The sequence below is a fragment of the Lontra canadensis genome, unplaced genomic scaffold (assembly GCF_010015895.1).
Source record: "Lontra canadensis isolate GAN:19392208 unplaced genomic scaffold, GSC_riverotter_1.0 scaffold23, whole genome shotgun sequence".
NCBI classification, from domain to species: domain Eukaryota; kingdom Metazoa; phylum Chordata; class Mammalia; order Carnivora; family Mustelidae; genus Lontra; species Lontra canadensis.
This window is the reverse complement of record NW_022631017.1, coordinates 9,409,389-9,428,626: the sequence shown is the minus strand read 5'-3', so window position 1 is coordinate 9,428,626 and position 19,238 is coordinate 9,409,389. Positions and strand designations below refer to the sequence as shown.

Here is a 19,238-nt window from a genome sequence, read left to right as displayed (position 1 = left end):
TAATGATTTTAGAAAGTGAAAACGATCACAGCCTAGAGTAAATCCAACCATTTTTTTCTTCCCACTGGTACAGCGCACTAGTGTTAGAATGAATTACTGTGACTCCTCCTCATGTAGGACCAATAGACCAGAGGATTTATCTGTGTTGCAACCTTCCAGAATAAAATCAATAGGTGAGGATTATAAATACTGAGCAGTCCCATGCCACGAGATGGACTGCTCTGGTGCTGAAGCAGTCGGGTAACACCTGGAGGAGATTTACAAGCAACTTTTTTTTTTTTTAACTTTCCATATCTCTAGAGTGAAAGAGCAAGGACTTGAAATAATACATAATGTTTACAGAGACTTTTCAGTTCCAATGACCTAAGGTAGAATCAGAAACAGAGCTCAGGACTTGTGCACGTTAACGACACACATTAAATAGCTACAACAAAGCAGCCACGGTTACTGTACCTGTTAGGTCCAATCTTCAACATTCTCTAACCATTTATGTGCATTTCTGTACAAAAGAGGCAAGTGTTTTATCACCATATATTCTGCCCTCCAGAAAGCTTCAGAACTTTAAAAAATGACTAGGAAATGAAATTTACAGTTTTACAGAAGCTCAACTGGTATCCACCCATTAGATGGCACTTTACAATGAAACCACCCAGAAGTCCATTCACTTTTCAAGTCCTGGTATGGGAAGCGGAGACTGGAGAACCAACATACAGGAGACACAGACTAAAGACATCTCACTGTGACGAAGCTAAGCCAACGTCCTTCCAAGAGCGTCCTTTGGAAAGGTACAGTAAAAAATCAGATGAAAAGACATGTATACTGGGGCACCTGGCGGGCTCAGTTGGTAGAGCATGCAACTCTTGACTTAAAGGGTGTGAGTTCAAGCCCCACATTGGGTGTGGAGCCTACTTAAAAAAATACAATTAAAATTAAAAAAAAAAAGACGTGTACACTCATATAAAAGAAATCAGGCTACCATACAAATTATATTGTGTTGGAATATTCTTAGTAATCAAGAGAAACTTCCATAACACCATACGTTACATAAGGTATTTACAAAAACACCTTCTCAGAAAACGGTAAAGATCACGAAGCCTGCCAACCAAGGCATGATGGGGCCACAACCACAGAAAAGATGTCATATCCATGGAGTCTTGGCATCAGCTGCAACCACATTCTCGCACATTCTCCGGGTCCGGAACTCCACCTGCTTCTCAGATACAGCCCTTCTTTGCCTCTCAGTTTCCTTCATGGACTTAGTCTTGGTCTTCACTCCTCACATAAGAAATGCAACAGTTCATGAGAATACCAGAGACTCTGAGGGTATGCCAAGCCACCTGAAACCCAGCAATGCCCCCAAATTGGAGTCATCCCCATAATGGCATGTGGGGCTCAGGCAGCCTCTGTTCCAGCAGCCCACATGAACAGACCTTCTTCACCTGCTCTCAGAACGTTGCACTGGTGTAGATTTCTAAAGGCTGCAGCAACGAGATCATGCACACCCTGTGTAGACTTTTTGGAATCCAACCACTTTCTCCTCCTTGGGGCTGGATCCCCCAAAGCTGTCATGTCCTAACATCAATTTCCCATTTGGTCAATCTCTCTGTAAGAAATGTCCTCCCAATTACCCTACTCATCCTGCATTTGCCTGCCTTTTATGAGGCATGAGGCTTCCTCTGCTTCTCGGAAATGTACAGATGTCAGGAAATTCTCCTCTTTCCATAAAGAGTTCTTTGAAAATCACAGATAGGAGCAGAACCTGGTCTCACCTGCTAGAAGTGTCAGATTAGTTAAAGACATTACTTTCTCACTGATGAGAATCTAGAACAAAGCAATTCTTTCATATGACTCTGTGCCGCTTCACCACGTGAAACAAGTAGCACTGCTGAAGTCAGTCTAAATCTCGGGGGAAAGTCATTAGAAGAAGCGTGATTAAAACCAACTCTGCATAACAAATCCATTTGTGTCCATAGAGACGGTCCGCTGTAAATCAACGGCTAAATGTATAAAAAATGCTCTGCCTATAAATTCATATGCTTTTCCCTAGGAATCATCAAAATATGACCCATATCATTAGCAAAGCAGTGGGATGAAGTATTCACCATAGGAGAGAGGTAGGAAGGGACATGGACACATAGGGGAGGAGTGTTGTCTGTACAGGGGGGTCAGGGGAGGCCTTTTGGGTGATGCGACATCAGAGAGGCCTGACTGGAGTAAGGAACAAATCCAGGCTCATCCAGGGGAAGTGAGTTCGAAGCAAAGGGAACAGCTCGCACAAAGAATGCGAGCGCAGAGGCTGCTTCTGTGTGTTGGAGGAGGGGTCAGCAAACTATGGCTCACTGCTCAGTTTTATAAACAAAGTTTTATTGGCATTCTCATCTGTCCACATATTGTCTCCCATGGCTGCTTTTGCTCTTTGATGGCAAAGTTGAGTCATTGTGACAAAGATGGTATGTACACTCAACAAAACTATTTACTGTCCAGCCCTGTCCAGAGGAAGGCCAAACCTTTTTTTTTTTTTTTTTGCTAACCCCGTGTCTGATGAACATGAAGGAAGTGAGTATAACTGGGAGAGGCACGTAGGGGCCAGATCACCTAGGGCCTGGTAGGATAAAACCAATAAACCACCAACCAACCACCACACGAAAGATGTGTCCCCCAGGGACAGGAGTTCAGACATCTCTTTGCCAGCTCACTCCAGCGTGCCTGTCTGAACTCTGCCTCCTTGCTGGTCTGTAGGTTCTCGGCTGTTTTCCCCCGGTTGGCAACATGCACATCTGGCAGTCTCCCATGGCCACACCCCCGCTAGGCCCAGGCGAGCCAGCAGGTGTAAAACACAGGGTCTCCTTGCAGACACCTTAATAAAATGGCAAAATGAACATTCATGAATCACAGTAACTTCCTAATATTTTAAATGCGTCACAGGGCACAATGAGAACCACTGCTACGGAGTATGTTTTCTAGCATTTTTTTTTTCATTTGAGCAAAACTCCAGACACAAAGCGTATTCAAAGACCTTGCTACTCAAAGTATGGTCTGAAGACCCATAGCATCAGCAGCCCCTTGGAACTTATTTGAAATGCAGAATCTTAGGCCTTGCTCCAGACCTATAGAATCAGAATCTTCATTTTAACAAGATTCCCAGGAGATCTGAATGGTCACTAGGGTTTGAGACCACTATCATGATTGGTCTCTAATTATTCTTTTTTTTTTAAAGATTTTATTTTATCTTATTTTTACAGAGAGAGAGATGTGTTACAAGTAGGCAGAGAGGCAGGCAGAGACGGGAGGGGGAAGCAGGCACCCTGCTGAGCAGAGAGCCTGATGTGGGACTTGATCCTACAACCCTGAGATCATGACCCAAAGGCAGACACTTAGCTCACTGAGTCACCCAGGCACCCCTCTAATTACTCTTTTCTAAGTGTCTGAGATATGGTTTTAAATTTCAAAGAGGTTAGCTTATTTATACTATTCATACTAGTAAACACTGGCTACAAATTAATGGTTAATAATAATTAAGGATTGGCTAAATAAATAATGATACATTTATCTATACAGAAGTATTAGCGGCTGGCAAAGTCAATATTGTAGAAGGACGTGGGAATTTTTTACAGCTTATCATGAAGTTAAAAAAATATCAATTATAGGCAGGACTGAGACTAAAACAAATGTATACATGATAATTAAAGAACAAAATGTGGCTCTTATTAATCTAAACAATATAGTAATGATATAACTAATAAAATCAAAGAAAAATGGGTGATAGGTGTACAGCGGTGTTGTTATGCTAATTCCCTCATCTTTCATAGCCATAGGTAGCAATCTGTGATTTAAGGCTAATAAATAAGTAATAAGTTATAATTATATTTAAAAATGGGAAGTCGATTAACCAATCAGTCAACAGGATTGAGTATTGAGGAAATGGAGAGAAGTAGGGAGAAGGTGGAAATACTAACTTTTTACACTTGTTTTTTACATGATATGAACAAATACTGGCTAAAAATCCAAAGGATTAAGTAATAAAAGTGTAAAAAAAAAACCTTTGGAACAGAAATCTAAGTTTTCTAAATCATCAAAAGAAACACACACACAAAGGGGAAAGGGGAAAACAAAACAAGGAACAGAGACCAAGTAGTAAAATTACCAATATAAACAGAAAGCGTAACGTGTGATGAGATAAACAAGACTCAATAAATAAAAATGAGCTAAACTCACCTATTAAAAGAAAAATGGTCCCCTAATGTATTACAGAGTAAAATTCAATTATTCCCTACATACAAGCAACACACCTGACCAAAAGGGCTCAGGCTGAAAACTACAGTGTGCACAGAGGCGTGCTTGACAAATTCAAACAAAAAGCAAGCAGGGGTCCCAATCTTAACATCAGATAAGGACGAATTCAGGCAAAAATTAATGAAGAACACAAATATGGCTTTTTATAATGATGAAAGTGGGACAATCTGTAATGAAAAATAGGCTTTTATATATTCCCAAACCTGAGAAATACTAAAAAAATACTATCACCTCATGAAAATGATTGATTAAAAATGGCAAGAGTCTATCAGCACATTACAAGAACAGTCCTTTAAAATCAAGAGTCATTTATTCCAGGAATAAAAGGATGGTTTAATGTAAGTAAATATATAAACTGATCGCATTAATTGGTCAAAGAGAAAAATCACATAATTTATCTCCGCTACACTGAAGGAGATTTTGTGAAATGCAACATCCATTCTGAATTTAAGAAGAAAAAAGCCTTTTAATAACATAAATACAGATGATAATTAGCCATCCACTTACCACAGAGCCAGCAACACGCTTAGTGGGAAAATACTAAAACATGCTCATTAAGGTCAAGAACAAGACAAAGACATCATTGACTATCATTCTGATTTAACATTTTTCTAGATGTTCTAGCCGCTGTTATTAGGTAAAGAGAAAAAACAAGGGCATAAAAGCTGGAAAAAGAGGAGTTAAATTTTACTTTACTGGAAAAGAAAAAAAATCTATGTGGAAAATCCAGGAGAATCAAGTGAAACACCACTATAATTAGTAAAAAAAAATTCAATAAAGGACAAGATCTATAACAAAATTAACATGCTGAAATCAATAGTTTCCATATATATATATGTGTGTGTGTGTGTGTGTGTATATATATTTATATATATATATATATGGAACAACCAGTTGGAAGAAGTAATATAAGTCCTCAGAATACATCACTTTTTCCCAAGCACCCTAGTCTCCCTCTTGTCACCTTTTTCCTAGGTGGTTTCCTGTGACTGAAAGGCTATCTCTTTGCCCCCGCCTCTTTTTCTGGGGAGTACAAGATGCTCCTTCAAACTCAATACAATGTCACCTTTAGGTGACTTTGGCCCTTCCCAACCCCTGAGTGTTCTGATCCCCTTCTCTATGCTCTGATCCACATTTAGCCATCACACCGTCATAGCGCTTACCACAGTAACTATCTGATTATTGGCTGCCTCTCCCATTTGACTGTGAGCTCCTTGAGAAAAGGGACCTTGTCTATGTTCTCTGTGTGCTCAGAGCCCAGCACCAGGTCTGGCAAAGATTAGTTGCTCCATCAACCTGCACAGTAGATACTCTGTTAGGTTTCTGATTCTATTCACAAGAAATGGCCCAAACCTGAAGACAGGACAGACCAACAGATCAATGGATAAAGATGGGCAGATAGATACGGAGAGATATGATATAGTCATAGAAGTTTAAAAAGCAAGTGCTGGTTCATAGATTATTATGTCTCATTTGGTCACATTTACGGATTATAATTCTTTCATTGATGAATGAATTTAGTAAAAAAATTTATTCAGTAAAATGCTGTTAAATTGATGAATGCACAAATGTATTTGTTTTGGAAATAAATGGTTACAGATTTTACTTGGTTCTTTTTCTAAAATATTTGTAATTTTTATTGTGTTGACTTGTAGGATATTTCAATTTAGTTTTTAATTATCATTAATATTATTGGTTTCCCCAAATTTAAACCTTCCACTTTAACATAAAAAATAGAATGTATAAATATACTTCATAATTCAATAATTTTGCCATACTGTCAATATCTGTTAAGAAAAATCTTAAAAGCTAGCTGAATAAAAACATGCGAACATTTTCACGCATGGGAACAAAAAGATCAGGTGCTCCATAAATGAATGGATGAATGGATGGGGTGGGTGGGTGGATGGACAGATGGACGAATGAAGGCAACGGAGAATCCACTTGCCACATGACAGTCCAGGTGATCTCTTAAAAATGAAAGTTGGATCATGTCATTCTCTTACATAAAAATGTTAGGTGCATGTAAATAAAGCCCAAAACCTAAGAGAAAAAAGAAAGCAAAGGGCAGGATGGCGTGCATAGTGTGCTATCATTTGTGGGCTGGACAGAGCACAGCAGGACGTGGGGGAGGGAGATTCTAGTCCAGCATATCTTCTGTGTCTCTTGAACTCTGACATATATGCATGTGAGTACAAAAATAAAAATATTCTTTTCTATAGTTCCAACATGTTTTAAAATGAGCACATACTTCTTTTTGTAATAATTATTTACAAAGAAAGCTTCAAAAATAACACATCTTTATCTTATAGTCTTTGGAGCTAGTTCCTCAGTAGTTTAAAGCCAGGCAGGGGGTTCTTTTTCTCTGTGTGTTCCAGGTGAACAGTTTGAAAAATGGCAAACCTTGTTACCCCTTTTTAAAATACATACCCATCTTTCTTTGCTTGGATCTAATACACACTGTTTCCTTCCTATTTTAACATTTGTAATTAAAAAAAAAATACTTTATTTGACAGAGAGAGAGAGAGAGGGAACACAAGCAGGGGGAGAGGCAGAGGGAGAGGGAGAAGCAGGCTCCCCGCAGGGCTCGATCCCAGGACGCTGGGATCATGGCCTGAGCCAAAGGCAGACGCTTAATGACTGAGCCACCCAGGCGCCCCAACATTTGTGATTTATGTAGTGGCTCTTGATCTTTGGTGAACTGGAGCTTGCCCAAAGGAGGCTGTTAAAATGCAGATTCTCAGGGCACTACTGCCATACATTCTCAGGCAGTGGGGTCTAGGCAGGGCCCTGGAATCTGCATTTGAGCATCATTACAAGAGTTTCTAAAGCAGTTGGTCCACAGTCCATACTTTTCAAAATATTCATCTATGGCTTGTTAAGGAAATAGTATTTTCATTTGAAAGTGACAATCCTATGTAGTCTACAATTTAGATTTGAACATGATCTCTCCTTCTCATAACTCCTCCCCTAACACACACACACTTAGACCTTTAGACCTTTATAAACATCTGTATTATGTTATATGCCTTATAATGTGGTTCTCTGTGTCCTTTGTCTTCTCTCTCAGCTTTCTGAGAGATCCAGATCTTTATCTGGCTTTATCAATGTTCCAATGTTGCAAAATAAAAAAGCATGTGACAAAAGCCAGAGCATAGAGTTCAGATTTTACTTTCTTTGGCTTGGGGGTCAAGTTTCTCTGCCAGCTTGTACGTTTCTAGTATCCCCCTTTCCCCAACCCCACCCCCCTACAAAGCTCTGGTATAAACAAGCACAGTGCTAACCCCAAGTGCCATGCTGCCTCCTAAGTCTAGAGACTGGCTGTTGTTTTATTTTAAAATATCGGTATAAATCACTTCTGGTAGCTTTCTGTGCCTTTCCCAGGACCTCTGATGAGCCCTTTCCTCTGTGAATCTTGAAGTGAAAAGAACTCTTAAAAAGGCAGCACAAGTGGTTCAGATAAACATCCCAGTGGGTTTTCCACATTACATAAATTACCAAGTGTTGGGAAGGGACCAGGATGTATAGCAGCAGCTCTATGCTACCCCCTGGTGGCAAGACGCTCCATGGCATCCCAGCCCCACCAGGTATCCTGGCTCTCAGACCAACTGGCCAAGCTCACTTACTGGTTCCCCAGCAGCGTCAAGCCTAAATACAAATTATTTGCTGGTAGATAGCTAACAGTGTGACTGGCAGGAAACAAAACATGCAGTCAGAATTTTACTTTTTTCTGCCCAGCTGAAGATCATCGTTCTGCCAATTGTATAACTTCCTTTTTAAAAAAATTTTAGCACAAAGCTTAAGAGCCTAATCTTAATGACGAGATCAGTCAAAAGGCAAATGTGGAAGACCTCTCACACTCAAAGTACATCCCTAATAGCATAAGATATATATACGTAAACCATCACCGGTGAAACTCTAGAGCTTTCGAGAAAAGTCACTCACTGCACCCACCAACTGGGACATTGACCCCTGCCCTGACCTCACAGGAAGGAGGCTGGAACCTCACAGCAGGTTGGGGCTAACTTGAAATTGATTGTCCGAGAGATACAACGTGGACAATTTAGCCTGAAGGACAGGGAGGATTGAGAGAGAATAGAGTAACAGTCCACTGGTTGGAAGGATGCTCTGTGTCCCCTGAGATTAGATAAGAAATAATGTGGGTGGCTTAAGTTCTTTCAGTAAAGAATTTCCTAAAAAGTGCCTACATCTTGTACCTGGATTCTTCTTAGAGGGTCACTAGGAAAACAAAAAGAAACTGTCAGGAATAAAGTGCCCAAGGTGAGGGGGATGCATTTGGTGGCATTTTGGGGTTCCTTCCAGCCCTACAAGTAGAGGTTCATTTCAAAGTCTCTGTGAATAGACAAGACAGGATAATGTGAATAAAAGCAAAAACCAATTTTCTTGTAAGATTCGGACAGAAATGACCTCACCCGTGCACACAGCAATCATAGGGACAGAATGCATCTCTGGGATTTCAAGTTCCCTGGTGACAGAGGCGGCCTTTAATGGAAGCTGCTTGCTGAGCTAATGGTAGGGCCCTGAGCAGAAATTCTGAGATCAATAGGCCTTTCTAAATTCAGGAAATCAAGACTTCACCTAAAGCTTAATGGTCTGGTAAGAACAGCAAATACATACACTGTCCCTTCCTCTCTTCCCTGCCATGCATTTAATTGGTTCACACCCCACTTTTCCTAGAAGTTAATGCTGTCATTACATGCAACCTTTGGCAAGAGGTGAGGAAAGAGAGGTGACAGCTTGTGCACAGAAAATCCCAGGAAAGACAGGTTTATGGCAATCAAGCTGTACCTCATTATAAATAGCTACATTTTCAAAGAATGCTAGTGTGATCCTCTCCTAAGTTGAGTCTCTGCTTTGCTTAAGCGAAGTCTCTAGTTTGCTGAGATTGCTAATTGGATCAAATGTTCCCCATTCAGAGTTACAGGCACTTTGTTTTAGGTAAAAATTTGAATCACATTTTTTAAAATGAAAATTCTTCCTGAGAACAAGGCTTACTGAATTGGGCATTGGAGTGTGTCTTTGAGCAGCGATATTTCCTCCTTGTATTTGACTTTCATGAAATGTAAAAGCCCAAATAAAATAGCAGAGAAATGAAGACAGCCTGAAGAAAATAAGTCAGGAAACAATACCAGATATCCTTAAATACAATAAAAACTTGTCGGTTTCATAAAGATTCATGTGTTTCCCACACTTAGATAGAAGTCAAGAAAGAAAAGACTTGTTCATGAGCTAAAGGAAACGTGTGCTTAAGTGTGTCCCTCCGAGGGACAGCTAAACTCCCAGTCAGCAGAGGGAGAGATGATCAGCAGATGAGAAGAATGTTCAACAAGGACTGAAACACATGGGTTAGTTAGCCACAAAGTGTGATTCACGAGAATATCCCCTCTAAATTCTTCCTACTACTGAAACTTATCTCACTCTATTATTTTTTAAATTATTTATTTAGTTTAACTAATCTGTATGCCCAACATGGGCCCTGAATTCATGACCCCAAGACCAAGAGTCATATGCCCTTCCAACTGAGCCAGCAAGGCGCCCCACCTGACTCTGTTATTGATATTGCTTGCTTTACTTTGTCCAGCACCCCACTCCCAGCTGGACCATATGCTCAGAGCAATGAGTGTATGTCTGCTTTTTTCATTATCCTATTTCAAGCACCTACCAGAGTGCTGGCACTCAGTGAATACAAGTTAAATTTAAATTGAGCTACGGTTTTGCTATAATAAGCAAATTAGGCAAGAATGAAACAAGAATTTAGCAACAAGCACCCATTGTTTAGTAACATCTCATAAATACTAAAGTTACTGTCATAATATAAGAATGACTGAATTCTGAAGTTGAAAACCTATTGAGGAATCATTAATTTCTTAAAATCTTAAGTTAAGAAAAAACTATGGCTTTAAAACAAGACTCTTCTTACTTATCAGTGCCAACCATGACAAAGATATTTGATGGTTTGCTTTGCCCAATTTTAATGAATCCAAACTCTAACTTTGTACTGGAAAAGGAAGGACGACTGAATCATGTCTGGTTACCACTTTTTATATAATTTCTCACCTGAGGCCACAGGCGACAGGACTGCTTACTCTACAGCTCTTGGAATGTAAGAAACACATGGAGCAGCCAATAAGTCTGGAGTTCCACTTCCACAGCTCTTATTTGAACACACTCAAGAATTTCTCTCTTGCTGAATTTACCATGAATAACCACTTACCAAATCAACCAATACTGACTTTGTGAAATGCCCCCCCCACACCTGTCACTTAGGACTCTGTCTTCTCATATCTTTCATCATTGAGTGCGTGCAGAATAACTGAGAAGAGTGGAAGACGGTGATGGGCAGTGGGGATCTGTTTCTGAAAAGCAGGTGTTTTAAAGATATTTTATTTTTCAATACCATTAACGACCAAGAAAAGCAAGATTTAAAGCAGGAAGGAAAAAACAAAAACCACAAAACAATGAAAAAACAAACATCATCATCAACAACAAAAAAACCCAAAAATAAAAAGCGAAACTTACAACTTAAACTTTTGGGGTGGAGGGGGAAGTGCTATAAATATGAAAAGACTTTTAAAGAGAACACTTATTTAATACACAGTCCTGATGTACCTCCCCATTCTTTCAAACCATCTCCTTCTCCTCAGTGCCCTTCTAATGCTCTGAAAACCACCTTTCTCAAATAATGAGACAAACATTTCTTTCCTGAGTACGTAACTTTTATAAATTGCATCAGATCCACAGTGAGTGTCTTTCAGAGGGTTTCACCAAAACCAAAGAAAAGTTCAGAGATAAAACTGCAGTAAAAGATCTGGGAAAAAATGTAGAACTTCACAGTCACAGAACTAACCTGCAAGCTGTCCTTAGTCGTGGGCACCTGAAATCAAACCCACAAGCCCACGTCCAAGGGCGAGGAGGACCACGTGGGAGGCCAGCCGCACAACAAGAGAGTTGGACCTATCTCCCCTCCAGGGGTCTGAACTGTAACTCGCGTTCAAACTGCTCTGCAGTCAGGGTGCCCTGGATGGCTTCGCAGCCTGGGTTGAATACAGAGTAGGCACTCTTCTCTCCCTCTCTCTTCTCTTCAGGGCCTCGTGTCCCGACATACATCCAGTAGAACAAGGACAGGACAAAATAGGCCAGGCCAAATTCCAGTTCCACAAACAGTCCCAGCAGGACCAACCAGAGAAGAACCTTCAGGAAGGTGACATTGGTCAGGAAAGACTGGTCCCGGGGTGCTGGCAGAGGAATGGCTGTATTCTGTGGTGGCTGTGATGTGCTGGTCCCAGGCCGAGCCGCTTCCTAGGACACACAAACAAACAAAAGTAAGAATAAAGGGTAACAGGGCTCAGAGGATCAAAACCAATCTGGAGAGACAGCTCTCACTGCTCTGGAAAGGCTTCCGGCTCATTGATTTCTATTTTCTGGCCATGCTCTCTAAAACAATCATCTCCAAGGAGCTCCTGTGCCCTGCTTGGACTGAATCAAAACTGATCTGCACTTAGTGAGATGTGACCTGATAAAAACCTGACGGCATTCGGATGGATTCCCATTTGTGGGAGTCACTTCCTCAGATTAGTCTGCTGCTAACAAGAGCTCATCTGAGCCCCGTACAGAAATTCCCCATAATTGATCATGCAACAACTACACCTAATGCTTCACACACAGAATCGATACGTTTATTGATTTGATTAGATGAGCTACAGTCTTGTGAGTGACATGATTCTAAAATGAGGACTATATCCAAAACAGGAAACAAAAATCCCTTCCACTTATTAAAAACAAATCATCAGAGGCACCTGGGTGGCTCAGGTTAAGCATTTGCCTTCAGCTCAGGTTAAGCATTTGCCTTCAGCTCAGGTCATGATTCCAGAGTCCTGGGATCAAGTCCCACATCCGGCTCCTTACTTGGAGGAGAGCCTGCTTCTCCTTCTGCCTGCCGCTCCCCCTGCTTGTGCTCTTTCTTTCTCTGACAAATATATAAAATCTTTAAAAAATTAAACAAATCATTAGGATAGCCACAACCTTTCCATCCTGGGACCATCCTACTCACCGCCAGGTCCAGGCAGTGTGTCTCCTAACTGGACTCCCTGCCTCCTATCTCTTCCCTCTCCAAACCATCCTATGTAAAGTGCTAAGTGAATTTCCTACAACACCCACCAACCTCCTGTTCACAAACCTTCAACAAATTTTACTGCCTACAAGTTAAAATTTAAACTCCATGGGCTGGAATCCAAGCAATGCCTTCCATTTATTTAATACATAGAAATGCCAGTACATAGGCCCCTGTGTTGGGTGCTAATGGGAGAAACAGGTATTTAGATAGCTTTAGGGAGGCCTGATCTCTAGTCCAGCATTTTTCCAAACTTTTTTGGGTACGGCCCATAATAAGAAGTACATTTTGGGGGCGCCTGGGTGGCTCAGTGGGTTAAGCCTCTGCCTTCGGCTCAGGTCATGATCTCAGGGTCCTGGGATCGAGTCCCGCATCGGGCTCTCTGCTCCGCAGAGAACCCGCTTCCTCCTCTATCTCTCTCTCTGCCTGCCTCTCTGCCTACTTGTGATCTCTCTCTGTGAAATAAATAAATAAAATCTTTAAAAAAAAAAAAAAAAGAAGTACATTTTGTACTGGGACCCAGTGTATAAACATATAAAAAAAATAGAAAAAGTTTCACAAACCAACAAATATTCATCACCACATATGAAATTCTCATTTTCTATTCCATTTTTAAAAATTCATCTTTAGCAGAGGACTAGATCCTCTAAATTGATTTCACCATCCACCAATGGGTCGCAATTTGTAGTCTGAAAAACAATGGTTTAAAAAATTCCCTGTATGACACAATCCACAATCCATTGCTCTATCAATGAACCTCTACTCCAGTTCAACAGATCTTACTACCCAGAAACACTGCCCACCTGTAGCCTAGGACAGGCATGACTGGTGAACTGTGTATGCTTGACCTCCTTGGCCATCAAGGAGGGGTGCCCCCTCTGTCTCCCAGAGCACTGAGTGCCTGTCTTTCTCACTGAGCACCAAACTGTTTGCCAGTTAAGTGTTTTTTCTTTTAATACAGGTCACATGTGTCCCTAGATTGCTACCAGGAGGCCAATGGACTACCATTTACTATCCTTTGATGTCTCCAGAGCCAAACACAGCAACCCACACATAGGTTCTCAATGCAGAGCATAACTTTTAGTTCATTTCTTCAATTATATCCCCCATTTTCGCTATGATCATTTAAAAAGGGACCACAAAACATTATTCGGTCTCGATAAAAAATATAGGTCATCTGATTTATGTTGTCTCAGAAGTTCTATTTCGTTCAAAGAACCTCTTTTAGTGTCAACGTTGTAATGATTACCTTTTCAGTTAGATTGGAAAACCCCCTAACATGCTATCAGCAACACACCCCCTCCACACACACACACATTTGTTAAGTAAATGTGTGCCCCTTGCAGTTAAGTAAATGTGTGTCATTTCAAAAAATGCTCCTTTCAGATTTGACACAATAGGGAAATCACCGAAAGGCTCAGCAGGGAACTAATGTAATCTGATTTATATTTAAGCCAGATAGAGAATGGGCTACCAGAGTAGAAGCAGGGAAACTATGAGCTCACGCAGGAGGCCCAGTAAGAGAAGAAGACTGGGCATAATGGGGGTGATGACATACCACCAGTCAGAGAGAAATGGTGGACTGAGGGGTACGGAATACATTTTGAATGTGTACAACTTGAAATTCACTGTAGACTGAGTTTATTATTGAGGGAGTATAAAAAGAATAATGCTCATGGCCACCATTTTTGAGTGCCTTCAAGATGTCTGATCTCCTGTCATCCAGGAGACAGGCACTATTGATCCCAATTTACTGATATGGAAATGCTGAGATGTGAAGTAACTCCCCTAATGTCACACAGTGAGAGATAGGCAGGGATGAGACTGGTGTAGGATCCTAGGATGGTCTCCCTCCACAGCCCTTTGTACTTAATTAGGGGCCTTTATGGGGGATGGTAAGGGGAAGGGTTAGAGATCTAGAAGGGAGATGGGGGGGTGGGTGGCAAACCAAATGTGAAAGGGAAAAAACAAGAGGAAAGATACAGAAATTCCTTTACCTTATTTGGCATTTGTTTTAGTACTAGTGTGGCTTCTGCTATGAAAGCTGTAGATGGAAGTGTCTGTGGTCGTCACAGCACACAGAGGCATAGCCTAAGGAAAGTACTTACAGTTCTCAAATATCAAACTGCTTCTCACCTCAGGGCCTTTGCACCTGTGGCTCTTGTTGAGCGGCATGCCCCCTTCCCGTCACATCACCTGGCTGGCTCCCTCTGCTCCTATAAACCTCAGCAAACATGTTACCACATGTGCCCTTGGCCTTGTCCTAGGTTTCTCCAAGAGTAGCTCCTAATTATAAAATGCCCACCTCCTCCTGCCCTGCCTCATTGACAGGTGCACCTGTCACCCCCAATTCATTAGCACAGTATCCTGTTTTTTCTGCTTTCCTGGCATTCATTATTCTGTTCTTCCGTTTAGTGACTGTTGCCCCAAATGCAAGTGCAAGTTCTTTGAGAACAGGGCTTTGTCTGCCCTTATCACCCTGTTTCCCCAGATTCGGGACAGAAACTGGAACAGAGTGGGCACGTGATAGAATTTTTCTAAATAAATGAATGATGGTGAGAGAAAGGAAGAAATTAAAAGATGATTCCTGGGTTGGAGGGAGCTGTGCTTAGTTAGCCAGGTGACTCCAAAGAAGGAGGGCATTGGAGCGGTGGGCCAACCTGAGCCAAGGGTAGGGGTGAGGAGTCACAGGATGTGTGGGCACCTTGGGAGCTAGATGATACACTGAGGGTGCTGCGGGATATGCCTGGGGAAGGAGACAGGGATTTTTTTTACAGGACTGAAAAAGTCACAAGCATTCCAGTCTTCATTTGGCAGAAGCTTGTCACAAAAAGTATTTTATCTTGGGGACTGTTTTCCTCAAGCTATATTGGAGAGTGGGGTAAGGAGGATATGGATGCTTCCTTATCAATGACAACCGAGAAGCAATTACAAACAGAAGGCTAAAGAAATGTCTGACAAGCCACCATGTGTCAGTGAAATTATTAAGAGAGATGGATTGTAAATTGGGAGGAAAAGAAACAATTTAATGAGAATTTTCACACCAGAGCAAAGCCAGGAATGATAATGGAGTCAATAAAAATGAGCTTAAGACAGAGTGCCTTATGAAAAACGGAGTAATTAATAAAAACCAACTGTGGGTCTAGCATTTCCTGTCATCGTTTTGTCAGGACATCAGTTTTGGGGCTTTAAATGATGGAAACTTTCTCCAAGTTCAGCTTTTCTAGTCCAATTCAATGATCTCATACTCCTTTGGAAACGAGACATACGGGCAAACACTCATTGTGTGGGTTAGACTTTTTTTTTTAACGGCAGAGAGGAAAGAGCATAAGGAAAGTAGATTCTAAAATCTTAAGCAATTGTGCTCAGTGACTTCTAATCAACAATAAAGTTATCCTGAGACAAACCGCATGCAAGGAAATGGATTGTTTAAACCCTGCTGCACTCGCTTTCTGTAAGTCTGATGGACCCCTGCGTGTCATGGAGAATAATATCTAATCAAAACTGAGTAACAGTGAGTTCTCCTTGGTTTAAAAAATTGGCTAAACCAGATGTTGTGCAGTATAGTAATAAATGAACTAAGATAAATAATTTTAAGAGGAGTAAGGCACACTTCTCCTCCAATACATTTTCATTTTTAAAAGGAATTTTTGGCTCTTATTACACTTTTGAGATACAAAGGCTTTTTCACAGATTGCCTCAAGGCACCCTTGATGTTGTGTCCTGTATTTCAACGTACATAATCCAGTCTCACACCTGCAAGGCACCTTGCCACTCTACCTGAGTGAAAACTAAATGAAAATACAAGATGGGAATCAAGATCATCTGCAAAATAAGAGAATTAAAGGGTGAAAAGTCTGCAATACTGATCTAATAGTCTAAACAATGTTTTCTCCTGAACATTCACTACTGAACTTGAGTAAGTTTCCCTAATTCAGTAGCGATGCCCCAGCATCAGCCACCTCTGGCAGTGAGAGGGATCACACCTGCAAGTCTTGTAGTCAAATGCCATTTCTAAAGCATAGTCTTTTTGGGCTACCAGCTGCATGTGGCCCAGATGCGGAATCAAAGGAAGCCTTAATTACCGCCACTTTTTAGCAGTATCCAATTAGACCTTTGACCCGCCATTAGCGGAGGGCTGCGGCTGAAAGCGGTTGTGGGGAGGTTTCTGGAAGGCACGGGGCATCACAATAACTCAAGAGCAGAGGTGTTTTCTTCCAGGGCCCTAGACCCTCGCTTCCCGACTGGCATCGGGAGCTGCGTGGGTGGCAAGCTGGAAAGAAAATGTTAAAACCACGGATCAGTGCTGACATGAGTGACCGGAGACGCCCAGCCCAACCCCGGAGCAGGCGGGAGGCGCCAGCGCGCCAGCACGCCAGCTCCGCCACCTAAGGTGGAAACCAGAGGAGGGGGCGGGGCCCGCTCCTCGGCGGGGGCGTGGCCTTTAGGCTACCACGCGGTGGGCGGGGAGTGGGCGGGGCCTCGGCCGCAGTTTCCCGGGAGGCCACGACAGCGTCCCTGAAGCCAGGTTCCCGGGGCGAGGCCTCCCTCTCACCTGAGCGAGGCTGGGCTGGGCCTGGATACTCGCAGGCCTCGGTTTCCACACCAGGAACCGTTTTAGCCAGCCTGGGGCTGCCTTTGGAGTCGCAGCTGCTTCCGCCTTCTCTCCTGAGGTTTGTGCACTCGCCCTCGAAGTGCTAGGTTCGGCCGCCAGCCCGGCCCGTTTCCTGGCCGCCCGGAACTCGGCTAACCGCTGTTCCATGGCGCGCGCCTCGCTCCCCGCTCGCCGGGAGCGCGCATCCGCCGGCCGGGCCCCAGCCCTCGGCTGTACCTGGTGCCCGGCCGCACTGCGCCTGCGTAGCGACGGCTCTGTGCCGCGCCTGCGTGCTGGCGGCCTGGCGTCGAGCGCGGGGTTTGTGACGTTCTTTGAGCGGAATATGCAGTTTGTGTCCGTTGTAAGTGCTCGTGGTCGTAGGGTCATACTCTCAGGCGAAATGGTTAAGCATTGAAGCATAGGAGCATCTGGCTGGACCAGTCGGAAGAACGCAGGACTCTTGATCTCGGGCAACTGGGTTTGAGCCCCTGTTAGGGGTAGAGATTACATGAATAAATAAAAACTTAAAAAAAAATCTAAAACATAAAGACTTATATTGTTCCCCCTCTCGCTTGGGGGCTTTTCCGAGGAAAGTTCTTCAGAGGTCCATCTCCCTTTAGGGATCCCCTCCCCACCAGATGGTGCCTGCCTTTAGCTGTTAGGCACTACTATTGCGCGCCAGTTTCAGAAGGTCCCCGGGCATTGAGGAAGCCCCATCATCTCTGGGAGGTTCTGGATCAGTAGAAACAGGACAGTCTCCCCTTCCCTTTTAAACGAGTCTGCGATCTCACTCGGAGTCACTCGGAGGGTGACTGTCAGGGCTCACTCAGCAGCAGGCCGTGCAGACCCTCTATCATTGCTTTTGCCACAATGCAAACTACCCCTTCGCTGTGTCTAGATGGCTCAGAAACTAAAAACAAAACGAAAACGTTTATTGGGGTGCAACTTAAAATACACAAATCTTAAGTGTACCGCTGAATGGGTTTATAACGATGACTACACTTATATAAGTACTACCTAGAAAAAGAACGTTTCTGGTGCCCTGAGGGCTCCCTTGTGCTCTCTCCTAATCCTTACTCACCCAAAAGGTCACAATTCATGTGTCTGTTAGATTATTTTTTGTTGTTGTTCTTGTTAGGTAGATAGATTTTTAAAGCTCTAAGCATCTAGCTAAGTGTCACATAATTGAGACTCAGATATCTGTTGCATCTTGCTGAGTTGGAGTCAAGGAACTAGATAGAGTAGAACGGAGTCTTGCATTCATTTAACAGATATTTATCAAGACACTTCTGTGTCAAGAATTGTACCTGACATTAGAGATGCTAGAGTGACTAGAACGAACCCATTTTATCTGCGCTTACATTCTGAATAAACCGACAAATCTGAACTACATATTTATATTTAATGTACTGTCAGGTACTGATTAGTGCTGTGAAGAAAAATAAAGTAAGGGCTAGGATGGTGGGACTACTTAGAGCTAAGGGAAGACTTCTCTGAGGAGTTGCCATTTCCCCAGAGACCTAAGTGAAATGAGTGAGCCATGTAGGTATCTGGAAAAGAATGTTTCAGTTGTAGGAAACAGTAAGTGCAAAGGTCCTGAGACCTTAAGTTTATGTTTAACTTGCTCCTAGAACATTAGGGAGGCCACCATAACCAGAGCAGAGGGAGGGAGAGAATTGAAGAAAATAAAGGTTCACAGATATCCAGATGTAAGGCCTTACAGGTCATGGTGAAGACTTTATATATTGCAGTCTGAGTGATGATAAGTGCTTGGAAGATTTTTGAATAGAAGACAACAAGATACGACATATTTTTAAAGGATCACACTGGCTACTTCAGCTGGGGCCCCGGAAAAGTGCAAGAGTAGAAGGAGGAAAACCAGTTAGGGGTGCAGTAGGACAAGAGAGGCTGACTGTTGGGCTAGAGTAGTCGTGATGGGGGTGGTGAGATTCCCAATATATTTTGAAGATTAGAGCCACATGATATGTGGATGGATTAGATGTGGAATGTGCAAAAAAAGGAATAGAGCATGATAGATTTCTGCCGTCCTCTCTCCCCCCTCTAACACACCTAGTGAAAGGTGCTGGGGCCTTCTACTGAAATGAGGGAAGACTAGGAAGAGAGGACTATGGAATGAACATGGAGAGTTTTGTTTAGGATATGCCAAGAGTCTGAGAAGCCTGTTGGATATACGGTGTAGCCAATTGGATGGTGAAAATG

The 19,238-nt window shown here is 42.4% G+C and overlaps 1 protein-coding gene across 4 annotated transcripts; it reads right to left on the bottom strand.

Moving 5' to 3' along the window:
* Positions 1–2,839: 2,839 nt before the first annotated feature.
* Positions 2,840–17,269, bottom strand: SAYSD1 (SAYSVFN motif domain containing 1). 4 transcript variants are annotated; one of them, XR_004383234.1, is made up of 3 exons: positions 16,980–17,269; positions 11,162–11,613; positions 2,840–2,857 (listed from the first exon to the last, which is right to left on the bottom strand). XR_004383234.1 is itself a non-coding variant. In XM_032862298.1 (2 exons), the coding sequence occupies exons 1-2, from the start codon at positions 17,184–17,186 to the stop codon at positions 11,269–11,271; spliced, it is 552 nt and encodes a 183-aa protein (XP_032718189.1). In that variant the 5' UTR covers positions 17,187–17,269; the 3' UTR covers positions 11,013–11,268. The 4 variants fall into 4 exon arrangements, 2 of the variants coding, with proteins under 2 accessions (XP_032718189.1, XP_032718190.1); XR_004383233.1 differs by lacking the exon at positions 2,840–2,857 and adding an exon at positions 9,724–9,733; XM_032862298.1 differs by lacking the exon at positions 2,840–2,857 and having other exon boundaries at positions 11,013–11,613.
* Between the last annotated feature and the right edge of the window lie 1,969 nt (positions 17,270–19,238).

Excerpts from the sequence above, each read along its gene's own strand:
- SAYSD1 (XM_032862298.1), bottom strand. The coding sequence starts at position 17,186 with ATGGAACAGCGGTTAGCCGAGTTCCGGGCGGCCAGGAAACGGGCCGGG. Across the intron at positions 11,614-16,979 it reads CCCAGCCCAGCCTCGCTCAG|GAAGCGGCTCGGCCTGGGAC; the intron begins GTGAGAGGGAGG and ends TGTGTGTCCTAG.